The sequence below is a fragment of the Struthio camelus genome, chromosome 12 (assembly GCF_040807025.1).
Source record: "Struthio camelus isolate bStrCam1 chromosome 12, bStrCam1.hap1, whole genome shotgun sequence".
NCBI lineage: Eukaryota > Metazoa > Chordata > Aves > Struthioniformes > Struthionidae > Struthio > Struthio camelus.
Window position 1 is genome coordinate 22,304,700 of NC_090953.1, and position 25,820 is coordinate 22,330,519.

At 42.8% G+C, this 25,820-nt stretch overlaps 2 protein-coding genes across 7 annotated transcripts in view; one reads left to right on the top strand and one right to left on the bottom strand.

The window, feature by feature from the left end:
- Positions 1-25,383, bottom strand: part of SCAPER (S-phase cyclin A associated protein in the ER) — a 232,453-nt gene extending 207,070 nt beyond the window's left edge. For all 3 annotated transcript variants that reach the window (XM_068958301.1, XM_068958307.1, XM_009681555.2), the window contains exon 1: positions 25,302-25,383. In XM_068958301.1, the coding sequence (XP_068814402.1) occupies positions 25,302-25,381 (80 nt within the window). In that variant the 5' untranslated portion in view covers positions 25,382-25,383. The remainder of the gene's footprint in view (positions 1-25,301) is intronic.
- PSTPIP1 (proline-serine-threonine phosphatase interacting protein 1) overlaps positions 10,987-25,820 on the top strand; it is a 60,931-nt gene continuing 46,097 nt past the window's right edge. For 2 of the 4 annotated variants that reach the window (XM_068958309.1, XM_068958308.1), the window contains exon 1: positions 11,157-11,325. In XM_068958309.1, coding sequence (XP_068814410.1) covers positions 11,293-11,325 — 33 coding nt within the window. In that variant the 5' untranslated portion in view covers positions 11,157-11,292. Of the gene's footprint in view, positions 11,326-25,820 lie in introns of all 4 variants that reach the window. The other 2 variants (XM_009681554.2, XM_009681553.2) reach the window with 2 other exon arrangements.

Below are 25,820 nucleotides of genomic sequence, written 5' to 3' on the forward strand. Positions count from 1 at the left end.
GGAATTTTAAAACAGTTCTCATCATCTTTGTTGCTTTGACATATACCCCAGGTTGCCCATTTCCTATTATTCTTTATGATATTTTGAAAGAAGTCTTAAGGACAATTTTAAATGCATTGTTCATTGTTAAAACTTTCATCATCAACTTCAAAAATCGACTACCAAAACAAGGAGAAAAGAGGGGGAAGGATGCCTTTAGCAAGATGATTTTTTGCTCTTTGGCTCAGCTCTGAGTAGTTTGCTGGCTTGCAATAATTTGCATAAACCAAAAATGAGGAGAGGTTATGGCAAGACCAGGAGGCTACCAAACAACATGGAACTTAACACAATTCACATGTCAGAGTCCCTCAAAGATCAAATGTTTTCTCCTTTTAAACAAATCATGTTAGGTATTACTTACATTTTAGCCTGCTGTAAGATAGATATAGAACTACAACTGTCATCACTTTGCGGCTCTTAATGTAATTTTACTGGAGTAGAAAACCGTAGTGCTTCAAAGGGAAACAATATAATACTTGTTAATGTAGCTGAAATGTGGATTTGGGAAGTGCTCAACTCAATCTTTTAATAAGGGCGTTTCCTGTTCAAGGTTTCTGTATTTCCTAGAGTGAATTCATTGGAGACGTCTTTTGACTTCTGAAAATGTTTTTAAAATTAGGCTTCTTTTACTTTAGGCTTAAAAGCCTAATAGTGCTTTCTTTCATAAATCACACTCTTTCTTTTAAATATGCGTGGCTTTTGATAGTTGAATCTAGTGTTGAGGTTGCCCAAATTGGCAATCTGCCACTTCTATTCAGCCGTGTCTATCCAAATAGTCTAGAAGCTGCATGAGAACATTCAACGTCTGAAAACCTGAAAAGCCTGCACTGAGAGAGTGACTCCACTTTACCCAGCATTTTTGACCTGTTCTGAGAAAAAAACACGATGAAGTAAAATTATATGTCAGATCTTACAGCTATTTTACTGTGGATAGAAATTAAATAGAAACTGTTGTTTTAATGAGTCAGAGCAAATACTCTTTTTCAGCATTGCAGTGTGGCATAATTTATCCATAAAGGTAGAAAGAACTACGGAATCTCCGATTACCAGAGGCCATTGAAGTCTTACACGAAGTAACTTAGGTTAGCTCGGTCTTTATGTTTCCAGCTGGCCCTATTCTTTATAGAAAAATCAGAGTTTCTTTGGTGAAGGCTGCGAGCAGTACCTGGTACCCCCTTCCCCTCTGCCCCGATTTTACTGGAGGTAAAACTCCAGTACAAACTTTAGCTATAACAAACATCCGAACTTTAGCTATAACCACGTATGCTCAAACATGGAGCAAAGGGCTGTCTCTCACCTGTATTACAAGTGCTATTGCTCTGTCAAGTAAAACTAAGGCTTTGTTCTGAAAAAGCCTCCTAGCATGGTATCCTACAGAACCTATAGACCTCGAGAAGGTACACTAGAGCATCCTGCCCTTCCTTAAACATCTCTAGGCATCCTCCAGCCACAAACGGCAGAGACTACTGTGGTAGTCAAGAATATAGATTTAGAAAAAATAAGGAATTGTTTGAACCCACTTTCTTAGGGAAATAAGACTTTTGCCATCTCTCCTCTCTATCCCAACCTAATTATAACTGTGATTCTTTTCTCCAGTCACAAACTTTACCAAACAAACAAAAACATGTTCTACAGGTATTTTAGATGGCAGGATGGTTTAGATTCTACATTTCATTCCAGTATTTTCTTTGGAAGGATTAGACTTTTTTCCATGCAACTGCACAACTACATGCAGAAGTTTTATGAACACTGTTCATAAAACGGTGGTTAGGTGAAACAGCTCAAAACAGACCGAACAAAATTCAAACTCAGAATTGAAACCCTAGCTTTGACTTGCAGAAAGAACCCAAGAACAGGCAGTGAACGTTAAATGTCACTTTTCCTTTGTCAAAGCATTGCAGTTTGAGGTAAACTGGCATCCTACTAAAACAAGTTGGCCTGAAGGTCTCTGGCCTGCTACACCTCATCTCACTCTGTAAGCAGCACATGCAGAATATCCTCAGTTCAAATATTAAAGCAGAAAAAGGCACTTGGTCTCCATGTAATAACCACTCAGATTTCTTGGATACAGGCTGACCATTCTTGCTGGCAAGATAACCTTATTCTCCAGAGACAGATCACTGACATCCTCAAAATCAGTTAACCCTGATTCAGAGGCAGACTCCAGCTTTGTGGGAATACGCATTAGGACAGTTTCTGGTGAACAGTATCTAAGTAAGAGAGACACCTTCAGAGGAACAAAATACCAGCTAAACTCAATGAAGAGAAGAAAACTCTGCTTGTTCCAAAATCTTACCATTCATAAAATCAAGGATCCAGCAAAATTGGATTTCTAAACAAACAACGCATGTAAAACATCAGGTGAACAGCGCAAAGGGAGATTAATACGACAGCAAGTAGATGAAGTATCAATTATACAGAGCTTAGACTTGAAAATTTTCCAGCGCATAAAGCAGCTTGTACCTTTTAAATCTAGAAAAAGACATCCTGCCAAACATACAATTCATTACCAGGGAAAGGGATGGGTGACAGAACAAGCAATTACATTGCTAGTGTAAATAAGCCAGACCCCTTGGAGGTGCACAGTGAAATGACAAAAGGCAACAGTTACAAGTTCCAGCAAGGGAAAATCTGACTAGATAAAGAGAAAAAAAAAAAAATCAGAATAACGGTGGTTAAGCAGTGAACGAGGGCCCAGAGAGGCTGGGGAGGTATTTCCACCCTGGAGACGCTCAGAACGCAAGGCGGCCCTGGGCCACGTGCTTTAGCCCTGACGTTAGCCGTGCTTTGAGCAGGGGGTGAGCTGGAGACCTCCAGAGGGCCTGTCCAACCTCCGACAGTCTATGTTTCTAGCTGCCTTCTGGGAGTGTTCATGTACTAAACAGATTTAGATGGTCTAAGGGCCATCCCAGCATACAGCTCATGCTACTTGTATTGAATAACATAGGAGGCACAAATAACCCGGTAGAAAGTGACCCCGTCTAAACCCTTAGGCAGGCTGTCTTTATTTTTCCTATATATTTTAATATATATTTTATTTTGTATATGTAGCATTTCCAACTTCAAGCGATCCTTTCCTTCTCTGCCTGCATAAACCAGAGCTGCCAGAAGTAACAAGAAAACTCTCTCAGTGATCGAACACTGACAAACTGGTATTCGTCCGTGTTGGTATTAAGTTAGAAGTTATTTTTGTTCTAACAAGTAAATATTACTTCTCTCTACAGACGATAGTGCCCCATATAAAGTGCTCTGTATCCTCTCAAGAATAAAAGTCAGCCTAAGTGGTAACCCCAACACAAACCCCGCGAGGATTCAGTCCTTAATGGAGAATCCTTTACTGCTCATAAATGCTGCTTGCGTAGATGTGCACTGCAGTGTCTCCGAATGCCCCTAATGTGGGGGCTGAGGAAATATTTGTTCATGAAAGATGTTATTTTACCATCCCCAATGATCTAGCAAAGGAAAAATGAAGATGCTGGAAAAAAAAAAAAAAACGCACAGGAGAATCACTAAAAATAATGAAAAAGTATAATTGTTTTGTTTTGAGAAAGCCAGTAATAATCCTTTCAATAGTAACACGAGCGGAAAAACAAAAATGAGCAATATTAATGTAAATGCCAGATATAAACACTTAGACAGCTGAAATGTGGTTCAGCTGATCGACATTTCTGGCATTTCTGGTTTGCAAAAAGGACAAGAGCTCGTGCTCAAGCGTTACGAAGGCTTTTAGCAGCCCCCTCGTCCTCTTTCTGTGTGGCTCTACGTGTTTATGAAGGTAGGAGTATGCGACAAAATATCTGCGTGTGTGTGTTCTCACACAGGTGGAAAATTACAGTCCTACCTGAGACTAAACAAACTACTTTGTCTGCAGTGTTCTGCATTTACATTATGTTTTCTTTGGAAATTAAAAGACCTGCACTTTAATCTTTCAGACAGAAAGTTTACCGGTAATAAACATGCAAATAATTTATCTAGAAAGGTTTTGCTTTTTGAGTTTTTCAATTGAAATGTTATTTCAGATGTTCATGGCTAACTTGCTTCAGTTTTGCATTTCTACTCAGCAAAAAAATTTTATCTTAAAAAAAGTAGTGATTGTTTCTAAATGAGTAGATAGGCCAGAACATTTGCTAAAACATGCCAGAGAAATCTAGACTGTTGCCTCCCATGATGCTAAACCATTTAATATATTATGAAAGAAGAGATATTCTGTGCAGAGATTAAGCTGCTAGAGATGGTATATTTTTGGCAAAAACCCTGATGATTTGAGGTTGACTGAGAAGACCATGATTTTTCAGAGAACATAGACGCATCTATTAAATGCCAGGCTGAATGGTTGTTGCCTACCTGCGTTCCTCCTGCAGTCTCAGTCAGGTAGGATTTTTCACTATCCTAAACCTCTGTCTAATGTTTCTGTGAACTTGAGCCATGGCCAGAATTTGCTTTAAGAAATTGCATCTCCTCGGGGGAGAAGAAAGGAAGAGTATGTGTGTAAGCCTGAGCGTGTAAAACACATACCTTGCTTTCTCTGCAGAACGGCAGCGTTCAGGGCGTCCTTTCTGAGAAACGTCAGCCGGCCTCCTTGGCTAGCAAACCAACAGTTACCTTGAAAGACTGTTGGTAAAATATCCAAAATACACCATGGAGATAAAAACTATCTTGCTGCAGGTACCTGAAGTTTTGACAAAAAAGGGGGGATAGAAACCGAAATCTTTTCATTTTCTCCTCCACAAACAGGTTATACTTATTTCCAAAAGACCTGATTTTTAGCTTTTCCTAACCGTGCTGGGAACGGAGGTGGCAGTAGTGATTTACCGAGCGTCCTGCTCAGTGCACGGCCCTGGCACTTCTGGGTTCCTGGAAGACCTGCACGCAAAGGGTACGTTAAAGGCCGTGTGAAAGTGGTGAGGAAAGGGAGGCAAAAGGCCCTGTCGGTTTCTAAAGGCTCCAGCTTACCAATAAGCGAATAAATGACCTGCTGTCTGATCACTTGTCGTTCCCTGTCCTAGTCCTAATACCATGGCAAAAGTCTAAAGCTCCTGTCCACTAACAGTGCTTCCGTTTGGCACAAGCGTGTCTATATGACTGTTCCTCAGGGGACAATTGCACTGAGTTCCAGGTGATTTCAGTAGATGGCTTTATAGTAGTTGGTGGCTTAGAAAGGCTCAGGGACTTCACTCCCCACCCTTCAGCCCCGCAGAGCTCCACCTCTGAGCTCAGCCTTTCCAGTCCTCTTACAATTCAGGCCAGTCACTTCAAACTATTAACGCAGTGGTGAGCTTCAGTATCTGTTAAGAACTGGACCCTGCGCTGTCGCGTTCCTATTTAATCTAGAGGATATTTTTAGGAAGAGCTTTTCTCCAAGGGCAGCGTTCATCATGAGAGTTGTACAAAAGAACCGCAAAACTATTCCCACACGTTTGCCTGCGAAGGAGACACAAACGAGCTTTCAGAGCTGTTAGGAGGCTGGTGTGTCTTAGAGGTACCACAGCTTATTGGGGACTGCTACTTCTGAATGCTCTTTCAAGCTCTGCTAAATGATGCAAGCTCCCACAACAAGTGATTAACCACTTAACATCTCACCATAAATTTAATTCTAGTCTTTTAAAATGATACTTTGGAAGAGTGTCAAAGACCTAAATTCTTGCCATGTCATGGGAGACAAACAGAGAAATGCAAAGCACAGAGAAAATAATGGAAAAGTGGTGGCAGCAGGGCAAAAACAGTACTCCCCGGTCATACTTCCAGAGAGAGCAGGAAGGCTACGCAGCAGAGCTAGAGAATAGCCATTTCCACGTATTTTAAACTGAAGCACAGACATAAAATTTTTTAAAAAGACTAATAAAAAAGAACAGGAAAGTCTGCATGAAATAAAATGCATGAATAACCAAGGAATGGTTATGCAATTAAAAGCAGTCTTCAGGAACTTTATCATCTTTTCTCACTCACTGAGTTTAGCTTAAAGCAGGTTCACCTATTAAACAGTCGACTTTTAAGATGAAGTTTAAACCCTCAAACAATCTCATCTATTTAAAACTGCTACTTTCACACTGCACACACACGAACAGTTTGAGACTTCCATCTTGTATTAGGGATTCACTAGATTATGTGGAGCATATTTTTGCTGAGCTTTAAGTGTAATCTTAAAAAACATAAAACAACTTTTCACCCTTGGAGTTTTTTCTGCTCACTTTCTTATCATAACGTAATGTGAACTTAAAGAAAATTTATCAGACAAGGTGAATGAAGACAGAAAAAGGTGAAAGAAGAGAAAAACCGGATGAATAAATCCAAAGAATACAATACATAAATTCCTTCTAATTGGCAATTCATTTGAAGGACTTCTGGATTTGACCGTCCTCAGGTTAACACGTTTCCATTAGAAACGTACCACTGAACGATTAGTCTTACAGAAACTGAGCAAGAATTGCTGAGACAAAACCAGAATTTTCTTGGTATAGTTTTTTTTTTATTCATGAAACAGACGGAAGTCCTATTTCCTTGAGAGATAGTAAGAAACAGCTCAAAGACAATATTCTCCTCCAGAAACTCTGCAGATATTTTGGGAGAACCTGGGGGGATCCAGGTCAAGGAAAGTCACAGCTGGGGAGAAGTCAAAGTCCTCACTGGTTAAAATACACACCAAAATAGGAAAAAAAAAAACAACCAAAAATCAAAACCCTGTAGAAACGAAGTTATAGGATGAAAATGAGGGATGCTTGAGGATGCATCAAGCCAAAAGCCCTGCAAGATCCATTTGTCCTCAGAAAAAGGTGGATGCGGGCAAATAACCCAGTGGAGAAAGCGGAGCATGTCATCGCACTTTGGGTGCTCTCCCGGGCTTTGCTGCACTGCAGGGCCAGGGCGCCTTCGGGCGCCAGGGCTGGGGCACGCTGGGGCCACGGCCCAGCTCCTCGTCAGTCAGCCTGAGGAGTGGCATCCTGTGCTTTCTGCGGAAGGAGACCAAATGGGGGCAAAGGACAGAGCAGCACCATGCTCCCGCAGGAGGGGACCCGGCCGGGGAACCCACCTGCCTGCAACTCAGCATCATCCTGGCTTGTGGCAGGAGAACGGGGCAAGACACAACAGCTCTGTGCCCAGAGGCAGCTGGCTTTCTTCTCAGGTCTCACATATCTCGTTATTTTTTGACCTGGAAAGCCCCAGCCAGAAGTCCCCCATCTTCCAGCCAGGCCATGCACTCTGAACAATTTATCTGACCATTAACCTTCATTTGATACAGATAATTTCCACGCTCAAGAGTATCAAAGCAGAGCACTTAACCCTCAAGCATCTTCAGCAGATGCCGGGGGTACAGAAGGCTGCAAGTACTGCTTTTTTACTTTCATCCTGGTTGCCGTGTATCTGTGGCCCCAAACAGCCTGGCTGTGACGCCTAACGAGTGAGGCTTGCTATACTTGCTATGTGCTACTCAAAAAGACATTCAACTCCATGCAAAATTACGCGCTCAGTGTAACCATCATTAGTGAAATTTCAAACTGTGAGTGTATCGGTGTCTGTCTTCTGCCAGTGCGTGATGCCCCTTTAAACAACTTGTCCCTAAAGAAACTACTCAAATCACTCCGCTCTGCTATGTTAGGAAGCCCCCCATGAAAACCCACCGCTCAGCCCAGCTCTGTGTTGCCAGTTAAAGGGTGTGTCAAATAGACATGACAGGTCTCCTTTTCTCTCCTCTGCACACCTTTATCGTAAAAACAAGAGTAGGAGCAGTAAAGCAGAACGGTGCTGATGAAACGAAACAAAGCACAGGGAATTAAAGTGCTTTTCAGAAACAGATTTACTGTAAATCCCGGCCAGCAAGGCACGTATACCCACATTGTACTAAAATGTATGCTGTGATTAGATTGTGTGTGATAAAAGGGTTTTCAGCAAGACAGGGTATTATTTGTCTTACTGCGGATGTATAATTGTTCTAGTGAAGCATCCATTCTAATGGCCTTATTCTTTCTCTTTCATTTTCTTTTTTTAAGAGAATTTTTGTTCTCTGAAGCTTTTTGTTTCTCCATTATGACTTCCCATCCCTCTTTAGAGAAAAAGCTGAATAAGAAAGAGTGAGACCTCGATTCACAATGGCACAGAAAGGCTCAAGAAGGACTTGGGTTCCCAAACACCCCCGTGAATGCAGGCCCTGCTGTCCCTTTGGCCACTTCCAGAACATTAAACCGAGACTTCTGGAGGGCCAGACCCATAGGATAGTGTGCTCAAAGCACCTGAAAAGCTTGCTACCCAGCCACTCGCTAGCATCGCTCTTGACCTGACTGATGACATTTTTACTTCTGCAACTAGAAACCTGCTCCTACAAACCTGTATTTACAGCAGTCCAGTTCAGATTTAAGTTTATTAGCTATCCACTGTAAGACTTTTTGATAGTCTTTGGTGCTTTGGCTTAAGGAAGAAAAGGAAAATTTTTCTATTCCAGCTTTCCTGAGCCCAGGCATTGCTAACGCAGGGAGGGGATACCCCCAGGACTACGCAGCCTCCTCTGCGTACCAGTGCCATCCGTCGCCAGCTGCAGTGAAAGGTTTTTACACGCTGGCCAAGCCGAGATGGTGATGCTGAGCACAGAGGAGGAGAGCTGCGTTGGGCTTGTGCCTCTCTGGCTGGTTGACCACGTGTTATTATTACTCATACCGTGGCAGCTGCGAAGCAGAACAACCGGGAGAAGGTTCTCAGCAACCCTGCCCCAGGCCTGCAGCTCTAGCACTGACGTCTAAGGCCGTGACCATTTGGTCACTGTAGGTTTCACTTTCTTCAGCTGTAAAATTAACATAATTCTCCCCCTCCTTTAAGAGCACTGCAAAGCTTGGCAACCCGTGCGAGCGGCAGGAGCCTTTGACCATAAGCCAGGCACACGGTAACATGTGAGCTGCCCCCAGGGACAGCGTCAGATGAAGCAAGCGCCCAAGAGCTCTGCTTCATCGGAGCTAGAGGCCGGGCCTCCCGCCACCTAACTGCAGCCAAGCCACCGAAATACTTGAGCTAGGAACGCAGACGCTCTCGACTCTTCTGCAGCCAACGGAAAGAGACACACACGCACTCACAGAGCAAACCTACCTGCCTGTTTTTCTGCTCTGACTAGAAAGGAAACTCTGCCTGCCACGCTCCTAGCGGAGGTTACGGGGTTACGCAGGCTTCGCTGGGTGGGACAGACCCAGCACGGAGCTCAGCACTAGCCTGAATCCAACAACTGGCTCTTTGGTTTGGGCTCAAACTGAAAATAATGCAAAAATAACAAATCATTTTGCATTGATCTAAACACATTTTTGCATTCACTATATGCATTTTTTTTATAAACTCCAGCAGCAGCAAAACTATCAGTTTCAAAACAAAGCTGTAAGTTGCAAATAAAATGATGAAATGCTTAGGTTTAGAAAGACATAGATAAAACATTCTTAAAAAGACTTCTTTTTTTAAAACAGATCAACTATTACGACCTGACCTCAAAATGCATTTTCGCAGGGAATTTTTACCCTTGGAAGACAGCTTCACTTCCTTCTCCTCAACACCCTTTGCAAGTGAATCCTCACTTTTCTCCTTCTCCCTCCCTCACGTGATGGTGCTTTTCTCTTGCCTCTCACGGCAATCAAAGCAGTTTCACACCTCTGGCCCAGCAAACGCTTGCTTTCTTTTGCCCTCCTCTGTTTTCGCTTGCTTTCCCCCCGCAGAACCGCTGCCCGTCCCCTGCGCCCTGCGCCGCTGCTCCTCTCCAGACCGCCAGGAAGGGAACACGGCCGTATTCTCCGCTTCCTAGGAGATCGGTTCCAGTAAATTGCTAGTTAAGTGACTACGCGTAACTCCAGCCGCCGACTGCTGAGAGACCTCTCTGAACAGATCTTTGTGCCCAGCTGGAGCTCAGCGAAGGTAAGAGACATCCTCGCCCTAAAGACGCCCGCCCACGCGCCCGGCGCTGCAGTAAGAAGGAAGCGAGACACGGGCATCCCGATGTGTTGTTGGCGTGGAAGTGAATAAAATACTATGAAGATGCACTTCTTCATAGTCAGCTAAGGGGGGAGGTTTTTCCTTCCTTTTTTTCCCTTTCAGTTTTCCTGCCCTATCAAAATTCATGTTAAAATACAGATTCCTTAAAAACTTCTGAGGGGGTGAGCAGACAACTTCTCCTGTAGAGCAGGCGTTCGGAGGAGGGTTTTATGGATGCGTTAGACGTATTACACTATTATCAATTATTTGTGGACATACTGTAATGAATCTGTTAGCCTATTTAGCTAGCTGTTTGAAATACTTCATTGTGGCGCTGCAGTGGGTGTGCTGATGGGGCACGGCCAGGCCAGAGAGCCCTTCACCCGGGGCCTCGCGCTAACTCTTATCCCAATGTCCTTCCCGAGTTTGGGTTTTACTTTTCAGTTTCACATACCCTCTTTATTCATACAGTTATTTACATGAGGAGATGCAAATCAGAGCATTTCCAGATACACCTAGAGGATCTCTACGCACACGTGCACACACCTGTACACTTTGCAATGGCCGTAGCTTAGCTGGAGTCTTGAAAAGCATTTTCAGTTGCAAAATGCAGCTTTGCAGCTCTGTGAGTGTACACACACACTCCTGTGAGTGTGTGTGTATACATATATACGTATATATATACACATATACATGTGCCTCTACCAACCTCAGAAGGTACTGGAGAAATGTGGCACATCCTTTTCTTTTTAATCTTTGTAACACCGCAGAGTTATATCGCAGTTTAATTTCCTCCCCCGTTTATCTGTTTGTATTGTGCTGGTTTCATTTGTGTTTTAATTGCTCCCCCTTCTGCAGTAGCTGCTCAAGTCATATCACTGAATTTTCTTCTTTTCTTTTCTTTTTTTTCTTTTTTTTTTTTTTTCCTGCAAGCAGCTCGCATGCACACACATGGCAAGGAACAAACTGACATCACTTGACATCTCCTTGCTTCCTCATTTCAATATTAACTGCTCACCAGAAGAGAAACGGGTCTGAGGCTAGGGGCTGAGCGTGTGCACGTCTCCCTGTGTGAGCAAGAGCCTTTCTTCCCCTCTGCCCCTTCCCCTCTCCAGGTCATTATACTGAGCTGCCTGAAATTGCCCAATGCTGGTTTTCACCAGTTTGACTGTAGAGAGCCAGGAGCGTGGATGTGTTTCACTTTCTGCTTGGGCCGGGCTACAGCGACAGCTCTGAAGCTGAGTGCCGCCGCTGCTGCTGCTCTCTTCTGAGAACAAACTTCTTGCTGACAGATTCCTTCCGCTCTGCAAATCGATAATAATGACACAGCTGCAGTTTAAAGATGCGTTTTGGGTAAGTGAGCATCTCCTCAGTATTTCCTGTGTTAAATGTATCTATACTTAAAAATAATTTAAAACACAGCTTACTTTTAAATAGAGTTTAAATCTAATTTAATACTTTTCTATATTTTAAATTTAGTTGAGTAAAAAAAACAAATTTGCCTCCATGCAAAAACATACTGTCTGGGTAGTTTAAGCATTCGGTCTTAAACAGAAGGAAGCTTTGTAAAGGATTATGTCTAATTCACACGAACAACTGACATTCCTAATTTCTAAGCTATGTCCAAACATTGTTTTTGGAAAGGACATGGATTTGTCTGTCTCATTGTCCTAAGAGCGCTTGCTTGCAGCGAGTACCCTCAGTTTTTAGGAGCGGCTCCTCCGAGCAGGTGAACTGCTACCCGTTACTATATAAATTCTCTAGCGTTTGCATGTAGAGTTGAGCAGCACCTGCAAAGGCAACCAGCGATATGCAAAACGTTACTGCTCACCCGTGCCTGCTCTTACATGCAAAAGCGTGTGCATGAGGCATTTAGGGTGTGCAGGAGTCCTAGGGCACCATAGGTGGAAAAAACTAGCCGTGAGGTTGAGAATGAAGCCAGAACTCTCAGAACTGGCTTAAAAACGGTGGACACTAAAGCATGCAGATATGCTCGGTTCTTATTTGACTTTCAGTCGAAGCATCTCTGGGTGTCCTGTTTTCGTGCTCTTTCTCTGCGGTTACAAGGGGGGAAAAGCTCTAGTCATTTATCTGGCAAGTATAATCTGAGATTCTCTTGTAGTTGCTTCTGGGGCTGAGGTTTCAAGGGAAAAAACAAAACAAAAAACAAACAAACAAACCCCCCACATGTAGCAAGTTTGGAAATACAGGATGTCCCTTGGTTGCCTCCTGTCTCAACAATCACTTTTCCAACATCAGGGATTGGCATATATATAAAGAGACAAAGGCAGGTGAATTCTTCCTGCCATTTGCCCATCAAGCTAGGTCAAATGGACCCTCCACGGTGCCTGTGCTTTTTGTGCTGTTCTTTCAGCCCACCCTCCCTCCAGGATAAACTCTCTCTTAGTAAAACAGATGGGCAGACCCAAGAACACATTTTGGTAAACCACCTTCCCTCAGACGCTTCCAGGAATCCTCCCTGCCCCCACTATAGTACTAGGTTTGAACAGCTAAAAGTAATGTAATGAGGAAATACCAAAATTAGTTTTCATTTAAAAAAAAAAAATTAATGGGTTCATTGATTTTCATTTTCACCACACCTACGGGAGATTCTCCCCACCTGTTCTTCTGCAAGGTTACCAACCACATAGTGAAAAGCACAGCGCAGGGCATAAAACATAACCCCGTTCTACTACAGAAACTTCAGCTTTTGCATTTCTGAACTTCCTTCCGAATTGTGCAATCTTACTTTAGAACTGATACATTTTGTATATTTACTGTGTTTAGTCATGTTAGCAAGAGTATAATCCCTTCTTGGCTTTGAAGTGCATATTTTCTTTAAAGGAAAGGATCTTTTTTTCTAATATTGTTTGGCTGAAAACATTCTATTGCCAGGCTTGATTAAGAGGGCATGATGTATCCTGTGTGCTATGATAGTCTTAGCTATGCAATAAAAAGCATTTTAAAATGAAAACTTGCAGGATATTGCACAATGAAGCAAAAGAGTACAGCTTTCCCCCCCAAATCGCAAGCTCAGCAATTATTTTTGCATTCACAAGATTCTGTTGTACCCATTAGCAAGACGGAAACATATTTGCTCAGTTTGCTTTGGTGGGCAATTGTTTCCTTTATTCAATTTGTATCATGAATGGAGACCGTCTTCATGATTAAAAAACAAAAAGTACATTTGCATCATAGTAGATCACTCAAAACAGATGCCTGAGCTCCGAGACCTGCCTGAGGACAACGCTGCACCCCTGCCGGGGACTCACCCTGACTAGGTATTCCTAGGCAACAACCCCCTGCTTTTATTTCAGTAGGCTTTTGGATAGGCAGAAGTAGCTCGGGTACCCGACACAATGTAAGATATGTACGTTTTTGCGGTGAACACAAACACTAAAAGCAGCAGATCTTCCCTGGCTAGCAGAGAAATTGCATCATTAATTCTTCCCCAAAGTCTCTCAAACTTTTTTGAGGATAGGGTGGGCTATCTCTCAGGAGAATGTAAGCCGTTGCTTGTAACTGGTATAATTTTTAATTTCTCTTCCCCCCTACTAAATGTAGCAATGATAGGATTGTGCTAGTGGTGTCACGCTTGTGCTATTTTTTGTTTTACTTTATCAAGTCCTGGGCTAAAACTACTATATTTTTTAATGCCGTTTTCTTAGCTTTTACATCCTCCACACACTCAAGTAATGGTTTAAGGGAAGGTTGCTCAAAGCCTCCAGTAAAATGTGTTTCTTCAGCAGAAGTTTCCTGTCCTCTGACAATATTTCTTTTGAAAATTTTAGGGAGATTAAAATAGGAATCAGTTTTGATAGCCAGTGCAGAGCAATTACTAATGGATTAATATTCTGCTGTGCTGCTGTAAAAATGTAACAGATGTTACCTGTCTTCTCTAACATCGTATTAGACAGCTAGGTAAATTTCCGTATTAATGAGGAGCACGTCTGCGATACCAGCTGAGTTTCACGTTAACAGAGTTATGTTACTAGACAGAGATCTGAGTAACGTTCAATTTACTGTTACAAAAAACAGTAACCAAGATATTTTTTCCCCTTCTGCCATAAATACTGAGGATGTCCTTCCTGCCCTCGTTCCACACTCTGGTACCAGACACACATAACTCTCTCTGGCCAAGGGTTAGATGGGGCCTTTACTGGCATCCTTCAGTGCTTTGTCTTAGCCACCGGGGAAGAAGGAATGAGGAAGGCTTTCAGAGGAGGCATTTGGTTTTTGGGCAGGATCCAAAGTGCTCTGAGTTCAGTGGGAGCAAATCTGTTCCCTTTGGCAGCTTTCAATGAAACTTGAGTGGCCAAGTCAATTCTGAAACCGTGTTATGGGCTCCTAATGCGCTTATGATTAAAAAAAAAAAAGCTGCACAGTGTGAAGTGCTTTTTCTTCCTCAGCTGTGGAATGAGCACAGGACTTGTGGATTTTGAGAGCGCAGATTTAAAAGCACTAGTGAGCTGGAGATATTGGCCAGCAAATAGGACACAGGCCTTGAACCTGAGATAGAAAGATTTAGGTCCTTGTCCTACTGTGGACTTTTCTTCTGACTTTGGTCAAGCTGCATTCCTTACCTCTAAAACAGCAGGATCTTATCTCCTCGAGCACTCTAAGAAAAACTATACCGAAGATTATCAGCAGATACTACAGTAGTGGGAGCTGCATAAGCTCCAAAGATAAACAGCCTGTTATAAACAAAGATGTTTTCTTAATCTCTCTTATTTTGACTTTAGAATATATTCTATGACAGGTTCAACACAAAACCTATTTCACAGGTAAATCTTTCAACTCAATGGTATGTTATACATGGCCCAAAAGATGTAATTAGTGTCATGAAAATTTCACTTCTAGTAAGACGGTAACCTGTGATACAAAAGCACAGAAATGATCATAAAAGATCAATTATAGGTTACAGTAAAACTATTCTTATGACTTACTATGCAATATACCAAAGAAATACAATAATACGAATGTTTTACTTAAAAAAGGATACTTCCTTTTATCTTTGTACTGGGAGCCACCCTGCTTTCACGTAGAGGCTGTGCTAAGTTAAGAACCGTGTATGCAGTTTTGCACGGGCTGTTGTTTTGAACCAGGTCTGTCAGGAGGAAGTGGGCCTGGCAGGTCTGTCGGCAGGGAGGGACCAGGTGCTCGGTTAGGGCTCCTTCCCAGCCTCCGTTTCGGAGGTAGGGCTGAGCTCTGTGAGGGAAGGACATAGTTCCTGAACATTTTTGTGCTGGCATTTAAGCTTTGCAAGAGGATTGCCATTAACTTATGTTTGTATTGGATTCTACCAGTCGTAACCGTATTTACTGAGGTGTGGCAAATTAAAATAAATAATCTTAATGCACACTGGCGTACAGGCAGGCCAGACGCTGTGGTCAATATGTACTGCGTACATGTACTCCATACTCAATATGTAGTCCAGTCTCTGGACTGGAGAAAGTGCAACTAGGGGCCAATCTATGGCTGCGTAGACAACAGCCCTGCTGACATCCAGAGGATGCCATTACTGGTAGATGTGCATGGAAACGGAGAAGAAAGCAGGACCTGACTCTGAGAAGCAGAGCTGACTGTCCAGCTGAAGCCTGTTTGTTGTGAGGTCAACTTCATCCCCATGGAATATACTACTCTGTTCATCTTTTACATGGAATTTCTTGCTACGTTCCCCTGTAATAGGAAATATCTGATCTAGGACGGAAGCTTTGCTCCCTGGGACAGTGAGAAGCACCCTGTAAAGGGGTTTCAAATTTCAGAACAGTCACTGAAACCATGAGAAATCACAAGAAGGAAACTTGATTAGTTGTTGTGGCTATGGAAATACTGATGTTTTCAGAAATCACTTCTGAGCAGAACACAACAGAGCAGTTAAAATGAAACTCAAGTGAACTAGCACTCCCAGAAGAGATATTAATAGTGAGACAAACACATCAACGGCTATATCAACCTTCCATATTCCTAAAACACCACCTAGGAGGGTGTGTAAGGGACTGAAGTGCAGCACATTTGGGGCAGTTCGCAGAATCACAGAGCAGCCAAGGTTGGAAGGCACCTCTGGGATTGCCTGGCCCAACCCTGTTCAAGCAGGGTCAGCTAGAGCAGGTGGCCCAGGATCATTTCCTTGGTGATGAGCTGAAATGGAAAGACTAGAGTTTTTCTGTTTGCACTTTTGCTTATATCCTCAGTCAGTTACAACTTGCATGTGGTACACCAGGCGTGTGGTACATCTTTCCTACACAGGGAAAGAGTTTCTGAGAGGAGGTTTAAACACAGTGACCCGCTCCCAAGGCCTGGAAGACTTCACAGACCAGGTAGATTAATGGGTTTAGAGAAAGCTCATTTCAGGTCAATTAAACCATTAAGTCATTACATTTTATTAACATTTTCTGATGACCATGATGCAACTGAATGCCTTACCAAGGGGATTTGAGTGCTTATAATTGTTCATGGATAAAGTCAAAGTGACAACTTTGTTCGTATTTTTACATAATTCTGTCTGGTTTGTTTTGATCCTTCCTGCTCTACAAAAGTTGTTTGATTTTGCTCGGGCCCAGAGAAATGGAGGAGTCTTATTCATGCCAACTTTAATTGTGCCATTGATATGTATTTTAAACATAGAATAGGTGAGTCATAAACTGCTCTCTTCACCTGCACATACACAGACACCTGTACTGAACACCACCTACAGTTAAAGGAGTATTTGCTGCACATGGCTTGAAACAGATCCTGCGGATCTGTAGCAGCACTTCATGCAAAGATCGGAGTGAGTGTCCTACAGCTTGCTAAAGTAGCATGTTAAGATGTATTCCCCTGTCACAGAATCACAGCATACCTGAGGCTGGAAGGCACCTTGGGAGATCGTCTAGTCCAACCCCTCTACTCAAGCTGGGTCAGCTAAAGCAGGTTGCCCAGGACCACGTTCAGTTGAGTTTTGAATATCTCCAAGGATGGAGACTCCACCTCCTCTCTGAGAAACCTGCTTCAATGTTTGACCATCCTTTCAGTAAAGAAGTTTTTTTCTTATGTCTAAATGGAACTTCTTGGATTTCAATCTGTGCCCATCACCTCTTGTCCTGCCACTGGATACCACTGAGAAGAGTTCGACTCCATCTCCTTTACTCTCTCCCAGCAGATATTTATACACGTTAATAAAATCCCCTTGAGCTTTTCCTTCTTGAGGCTAAACAATCCCGGCTCTCTCAGCCTCTCCTCATAGGACAGATTCTCCAGGGTGAATCTCATTTTGACATATTTTTTCACCCAGGATTGGGTGATTCACTGGCCTTCCCTTTCCTCCCTCGAGCCTTGCTCAACAGGGCAGAGCAGAACAGCACCAGCCCTCTTCCGTCAAAGTTTGCAGTCGCTAACCAGGGGCATGAACCTTTTGTTGCTTTGAAGGCACAGTGGAACGCTCTGAATTCCAATCCAGCTAAATTTACTGCATATTTGTATGGAAGGCAAATTAGGCTGCTTTGTAAACAGACTTTTTTGTTGTTCTTCAGCTCCTTTGAGCTCAAAAACACTTTGTTCTGATTTTGCTTTCATGCCACAGTGCAGCAAGGAAGTTTCTGGCTGGCAGATGGCACATAAAACACTTGTTTCATCCCCTGTTTTATCTGATTTTTGTAATAAATTCTCAGCAGCTGCAGTTCAGTAACATATAAAGTTCACAGTGTCATATAGACAGAATTTCAGGACTGGGGTCTGGGATGAGGTGAGGGCCAGAGTGCAACACCCTGCACTGGAATCAGTGTAGCTTAGGGCATGTCAAGGAAAAAAAAAAGTTGAAAATGTGCCTCCAGATCCCAACATCTTTTCAGTTCCCCAAAGAATTTCTCCTTTACTAAAAAAGGAATTCAGCACTTCTTCAATATAGTGAAAAAAGTCACTGAACAAGACTGAGGAATTGAAAAGTTCCATAGCTGTCGGTAAAGCGCTCTTGGTGAGACTTTGTTTTTCCTTGAAATGCAGATTAATGATTATTGATAAGCTGTAAGCCTTGAGAACTAAATAAAAATTGAGCAGCAAAGAGTTCAGGCTGGTTTAGAGACGCCAGCTCCCATTTTTTCCATTTAAAGACAAGGACAAATTAAAACCAACAAACAAACTTTTTTCCTCTTAAATAACAGCTTTGCAAAGTAAGATGCTGTCCAAGCCTAGTTAATTTCTAAAAAGGAAGAAAAATTAAAAACAAAGGGTGGAGGCAAAGGCAAGAAAGAACGAGTAGATGAAAGCTGATGGAGGAAGAGGCAGAACGAGAAGCATAGTGTCCTGAAGTCATGTGGCCCCACCTCGCTCCCCACTCCTTCATCACTGACGGAAGCCACCAAAGCAGTTTGTGTGTATTTTTGTTCTCTAGAGTGTTTTTTCACATTACTGAGCATGTTAGGAGGTTCTTGCAAATCAGGCAGTGGGCCAAGTGCTCTATCATGCTCAGTTTAAGAAAATGGGACAAAAAAGCCAAGGCCCTGCTCTCCCACCAGCCTTAACCAAGGTTATTCAAAGTGTCATCAGTTACAGTGGCAGCAACACTGACTGGTGTGGTTTCCCCCTGTTTGCAAGAGCTGCTATAGTTACTGGGGAAACATGATCACCTGGAAACGTTGTCAAGGGCGCAGGGCAGGAGGAAGAGCCCTTGTGGCTGCTGCTCATGGGAAGGAGAGCCCAGGAGCGTTGGGAAGAAGGGAGGCTCCAGCCGGGGGACGGGCAGCCCCAGGCCCTCTTCAGCCTGGGGCACGTGGGAAGGGAAGGGCTGACGTGACCGGGCTGCTGTGGGCACAGCCGGCTAGGATTTGTGTTTCTGACAAAACCTTGCAGAAGTTATTTACTTGTACACAAGTCAAACAGCTAGAGAACAGAGGGATTAAAATAAAATTCATCACTATATAGACAGCAGATGGTGGTCAGGGCGCCAGCTTGGGCAGTGGGATGTCCTGCCTGATCCACAGCAAGTTTTATCTTTATAGCAGTGTGAATGTCTTGTTCTGCCCCCCTGCTTTTTTTTTTTTTTTTTTTTTTTGGTCAAGAGGTGAAGTGTGGACATCTTAGACGTTAAAAACAAGTTGCAGGACATGAAATCTATTTCTCATCCTGCTCTAGGAGTGATAGCGGTTCACTTCAGGTGAGAGAAGCTGACAAGGAAACAAAACACATCTAAGGCAGACAGCGCTGAGGCTTTTCGGTGAGTGGAGCAAGAATTTCCTTCTTGCTCCAGGCAATTGTGAGTGAACAGCCACCCTGGGCCTGACCATAGGACGGAGGCAACAATTTTAAGAGCTTAAACGGTATGAAAGTAGATGTGGTTATGTTGGTGCAATCTCTTAGTGTGCATCAGCTTACATAAATCAGGCCCATATTCTATATCGTAGGAGCTCGCAGCAGAGTGGGGGTACATCCAGCTAAATATCTCACTGATTGAGAAATTCCTATCAAGGCAGAATTAATTAATTTCATATTATTTCTGTATAAGGTAGGAGATAACGTTATGCAGACAGTATGTTTGCAATCACAGAGAAATATTCTGCAGAAGCAAATGTAACATCGATACAGCCGTCCCACCCGGACAAACTGCCAGAATATATTTAAATGACCCTCCCTTTGGGAACTTCTGAAAGTCTAAAGCTGATTTTCTTCTGTCAGATTGCACAACCCCCCACCCCGAGTTTGTGATGCACCATCCTAACACAGAATATGTTGCATCGTATTGAGTAACAGGATGTGTTGAAAATGATTGTTTAGGTGGTAAAGATCTCCTGCAAAATGGAAATGGTGGTATCTGCCTATCTGAATAATCCTCCCTAAGAAAGGAATAAAATCTTTAATTTATTCCCCTAACACAGCAAGACTCCGGAAAGATGTCCTGATGCTTTATCCTTCCCCTGTGCCAGGGAAGGCCACCAGCAGAACGGCTGGCTCCTCTTGTGAGGGAACCACTTAAAATAGGTGACGCAGCATGTTGTATTTCGTGGCTTTTTCAGGACTGACAAAAAACTTAGAAAAGTTTTCTAAGACAGGGAGGAGAAAGGCAGATAGGTTTGGTGCTGAATTAAAGACCAACTAAGCAGGTCTTGTTCCGGTAGTTCTATATGGCCTTTAAACTGTTGTCTTTGAACCTGCACCCATCAGGATTGTTTCGCCTTGCCCTCTCCTTCCCGCCCTCGCGGTGATTTGGGCCTGAGCCTACAGCGTTTGCAGGAAGAAAGAAACTCTCTCATAAAGCAGAAGAGACCTGCAAGCAGATAAACTAAAGAGGAATAGAAACAAAAAAGTAAAAATGATTTTAAAAGTCTTATAAACTCTGCCATTATTTTGTATAAAACCATAGTATCCTCTACTTTTAAAATTCTGTTTCTCTTTATTTTGCTTTCAGTTTCTCTCACGTAGCTAATACTATTCAGTAAGAGATTTGAGAAGCATCTGATCTCACCATTGACACATTTACCTATCTGACTCGGGAAGGCAATATGGCAAAACAGCACGGTGCTTCAGCCTCTAACTGTGAAAGAAAGGTGCAAATGCTCTCAGCGGGTCTTACTGTACAGATTAAGCTGATGCCTAAAGTCACCACACACAAAAAGTTAAAGGGATGCCACCACCTCAGACCTGTGCGCTATAGTCTCATCTCTTCAAGCTCTGATTTAAAACTAGTGAGGGATTTTGTTTCCTCCTGTTCCCTTTCTCATTGTCCCCATCATAAAGCTGTTCCAGAAGTCTTTTATACCAGAATTTCCTGAATGGATTCATAACATTTTTGTCCCACTTTTTTGTGATGCACATTTGGCTGCTGGCCCCTTTGTCCTGTTGCTAGCACAGGAAAAATGTCCGGGGTCCGGACTACTGGGTAATAGGAGCATATTGTGCCCTGAAGGTGGTAGGGAACATCCTGAGACCCCCTGAGATCTGCAGGAGCTTCCGGTCAAGGCTAGAATCAGTGGAAGTGGAAATGGACAAAGTAAAAGGTTAATTCGAACCTACTAGAATACATGCAGCTCCAGAGAGGGTGCGTTACGTTTTCCCTGGCTGCTTTGCAATACAACACATTTGGAATGAAACAATACATGACAGTATCACAAAATAAAAAACGATGCACTTCTTTGTGCTTTTTCACTCTTTCTCCTACGCAGTATAAAGCAGATGTTCTTGTAAGAAAGGACAGTGCCAAGTTTCCGGTTCCTGACTTTGCTGGATGATTCACGAATTTAGGCAAGAGATGGGCAGGTGGGCAACTGAAAGGAAGTGATATTATGGCGTGTCTCAGAGGCTCTGCTTCTGCCTTCTAAAAGCTCCTTCCATGTAACATTTGGAAGAAGTTGAAACTTCAAAGATCGCTCTGTCATGTTCTCCGCTCCCCCAGTAAAAACTGGGAGGTCTGATTTCATGATTAATGACGTTATGAGATGTAAAAACACTCCCATCCAAACAGAAAGAAAACGTTAAGAAGCTTGCAATCTTTACAAAAAGAACAAAAATTAATCTACGCTTTTTCCTCTCTAGGAAACTTTGTGCATTCTCAGACTATTTTTCAAAGTATTAAGAGAGAAGGCTAAAAGGAAGGTAACGAGCTCGAGCAGAGCCCTTAGTACGCAAAGGAATCGAGACTTCCCAAGTTTGCCATCAGTTTCCCAGCCAACAACCTGCAAAAGTCGAGGAGGCTTTTGTGCAACTGTCCCTTTGTAGGTATGCAAATAACGGGGTGATTAAAATTGGAAAAAGCCAGACTACATACCATGACCATAAGAATGCCTAATACATAACACATTAGCAGCCCAGGATGCCAGTGAGGAGGGGGAGACTAAGGAAGCTGAGGAGTGAATTCCTCTTGTTGGCAGAAGTCTAAAACAACCATTTCCTTCTCTGAGCAAACCTACAATGTCACAGAGAGTGAAACACCACTAGGAAACTAGTAGTTTGCTCAATGCTGCCAATTTTGCAATGCTGCCATGAAGTTTATGAAATTCAGTTTAAATTCATTTCTGGATTTCTTAGCTCCTGCAGAATTAGAGTTTGACGAGAACCTCTGCTTTCATTTTAAGTTCTGTAGCCTAGCTTGTTATATAGAGAAGTGCAAGACTAATCTAGCAACTCAGCAACTGGAACGCTACAAATTCAATGCTTTTTCCATCTAATTTTTGAAGGCCTCATTCAAGATTTGCATCTATAATATGTCTGGCAACGTTGTTTGCTCCCCATGAAGAGCACTGCATCACAGATTTAGGTAACAAAGACTAGTTAGTAGTGTGATTGCAACTTAAGCCTCATGTTAAAAATACCCTAGTCAACTTCTGAAATTATCATTAACAAGTCTCAAGATAGTCACCTACCTCCTTAGCAAACACCTATGATTCTGAGGTGCAAAGACTGAATTTCCAAGAAACGAAAGAATTTGCAAGGTTAGTATACCCAGCTCCAGCCCACCTACTGCTCCTTGCTCTTTTCTGGTTATGTGGAAAAAAAAATATTTACTTTTTTAAAAAAACACTGTTTTTAAATGCATATAAAAGCTGCAGTGACTTCAGCCTTGGAACGCATGAACAGCCACCTCATTTCACTCAGTTCCAGCTAGTTCCAGCCAGTAGGACAAAGGAGCTCTCATATTGTAAAGCAGCATGCAGCATCAACATACGTTTTTAAACTCCCTAACTGGTTTGTCACCGTATGAAAATTTAACGCAAAAGGGCTTGCAGCACACCAAGCGTGGCTCAGAGGAGACGGCTTCGGTTGCAGGCTCCTGTGGCAACGCTGCTCTGCTCTGGACGCTGACTAACTTCCCCCATTTACGTGTCCTCATCTCTTAGATTAGATTGCACAGCTCGGTTTTCAGCTGCCAACCCTTTCCAGGAGGACCTGGGTTTCCGCTTCACAAAGAGGCTCTTTGCTGTCTCGCCCGAGGCTGGCGTGGGGCAGAACTAGGGCTGCATCTCATGTAAATGGAGGCAACGTCCAACAGCAGCTTCTTGCTGCGCCGGGGCAAGCTGAAGCCTAGACGTCCTTCCTCAACATCACTTCACAAGGCTGGGCTAGAGCCGGGATTTGAACAGTGACTTAGACTTCATCGTTTCTTAATTAACTTGCTTTATCCATCAGATACACAGCTCAAGTGTGCTTCATCCTATCCCATTTTATATCACAGGTAGGGTAGTCTTAGACTGGCTCAGAAAAGGAGCAGTACATTCGTTCCTTAAACCACTGACACGTGACATGTTATCATATGAAAAAATCCCTAGAAATGCCAGGAAATTTTAAAGTATCCCACAAAACCATACAAAAGAAGTGATTCACTTACAGTGAAAGACTATGACGTGATAGGAAATATCCAGCCCACCCAAAGATACTTTGAGATCACAAAGCTTGTTTGACTGTTGGCTACTAAACCTGTTTGCTGCTCACCTACCCTATACACTCAGCCCTTGACAGAGTGCTTGAAGAAAAGAGAAGCAGAAAAAGAGACCAAGTCTAGAAACACTCTTTTTAAGCAGTGCCATTACACAGCAGTATAAAATAGTGATATATTTCACTGATATAACTCAGTGAGAGTAACTTTATTTCAATCTGTTCGATCTGTCGCTGAGATACGATGTATGGTACAACGGTGTACAGCATGGATTTCCCTCTGACAAAAGAAAAAGATGTTGGCAGAACGATGCTTGTTCTAAACTCACTATCACCAATTCTCTCCAAACTTCTTCCTCACAGCCAATAATTATTTCATTTATAAACTTGTAAAAATGAATCTTGAGGTTTTGCTGTACTAAAATGGTCAAGATTTGAATCGTCAACTAAACCAGATAAGCTACGATGCAAACAAGAGATGGAGTTAAAAATTCCTAGGTATTCAAAATAGATTCAGCTTCAGAATTTTTCTTTCTTTCTTTCTTTTCCTTTTTTTTTCTTTTTTTTTTTTAAATCTGTATGAACATTGTATTTAGATGATTTAGCAACATTTTTCATTTTCAGTCCAAAAGCCATCTTGGTAATACTTCTGATAAAAGCATTAGGAAAATGCCAGTAAAAACAAAGAGTAGCTATACCCTTGCAGAGGTAACTATTTTCAACCTTAGACAAACTTTTTTTTTGTTGTTTTCATTTGCAGATAATAAATTCCAAGTACTTCCTAAGTGAAGGACAATCAGGCTAAAAGAAAATCTGAGGTCTATGCTGTAATTGTCAACATCAGTGCTGCTACTGGCAGCAGTCAGACCCTCCCCTAGAATTGCAAACCAGCTCCATGCAGATTTTGGTATCCTCTTTATCGCCACAGTAGCTCAGCACCATCCTGCCATGCCTCAAGCACTGCAATAGGTGTTCTGCTATATAGTTCCTTATTTCCCAGCCCTTCTTTCCAGTTACTTTCTAGTAAGGGTAGCGCTGTTGCCCTGTTGCATCGTGGGGGTTACTCTCCCTGCATGCCACCTAGGATGTAGCTCCTTGCAAGCAAGCGAGCAGAGAAGTGTGGCTGGAGGAGGCGAAGAGGCCGCTCCTGCTGACAGCCGGAGCTGCAGCTCCACTGAGCTCGGCAGCAAACTGGGCTGAAAGTAGAGGGTCACTCACCAAACGGGACACATCTTCAGCTGGAAGGCACTTCCCTGGGGCAGACGTTAAGGTGCTGGTAAGCCAGCTTATCTTGTGGCAGCCAACAGAGGTGTGAATTGTGGTATGTAAGCTCTCTCTAGAAAAAAGCTGAGTTGGCATGCCAGGTCATTGGGACAGCATTCAAAATGCCCCAACAAAACCAGAGCAGCCCACAATCCTTACAACACAACCAGAAAGCCTCGGTCGATTCAGGTCACTTTCTGAATATTAATAGTCAGATGAGCAAGTCTTCCAATTTAGCTAGTGCTTTGCACATGAGCCTGGATATTTTTGCTTCAATTCAGCCTATTCTAACAGCCATTTACCAAAACCATGTTTTAATTACGAGTATTTCAGTCTTTCCTACTCCATATTATTGCAATAATACCCCTGTGATTTCAAAACATGGACACTTGCTCTCCAAAAAATCATGACGCAGTCACCTTCTATGCGCCCAGCAGCACAAGGCATAGAGTAGATGCACTGTACGACTAATTCTCAGTTAGTTAAAAACACAAGCATTAGCGCAAGTTTCCTCAGCTTTATGCCACCAGGATGTAAGAAAACATGTCACCTCTCCGCTGTCTTCACACTGAACTTCCTAACCTCCAGGCAGGGAACTGACAAAATCAAGCTTCCCGCTTGCAGCCTTCTTCACATAATCAAAATCCTCCGAGACGAGTCCATATATCATTGCGTACCGCAGAGCCACTCATGAATAATCTCTCCCACAATTAACTCCTGAGGTTTACCTGTGTGATTGCCTATGCAGATGGAAAACCACAATCGCAAGGCACCTTTCTCCTTTGGTACTAATGTGCAGGAGCAGCATCTTCAAGCTGCAGGGAAAAAAGAAATGGAAAGAAGAAAGTGTATCCCAGTGTGCTATCAACACCTCTGCTTGCAGTCTTCCACGCCTCTTTTGACATCCTGAGGGACAGCTATTCTGGTTAAACCAGAGTATAAAACTTGTGGTTTTCAGTCTCATGCTGCCTTTTACATTCCTCTCATCTCCGGAGGCAACAGGGCTGCTCATTGCATTGGAAGGAAGCAACTTTTGCAAACACAGACAGGAGAGGAAATAACTGCTGCCTCTCCATTAGACGTGATTCTCCCCCTATGAGGAGAAAAACCCTGGGCTCCAGTGCAGAGACCAAAGTGCATACAAAGTATTCATGGAAAAAAACAGAACAGCACAAATCTGCCTGTAACACTGAAATCCTTTTGTCATGCACTTTTGTTATTAGTGATTACAGGTCTGTTGGACAATA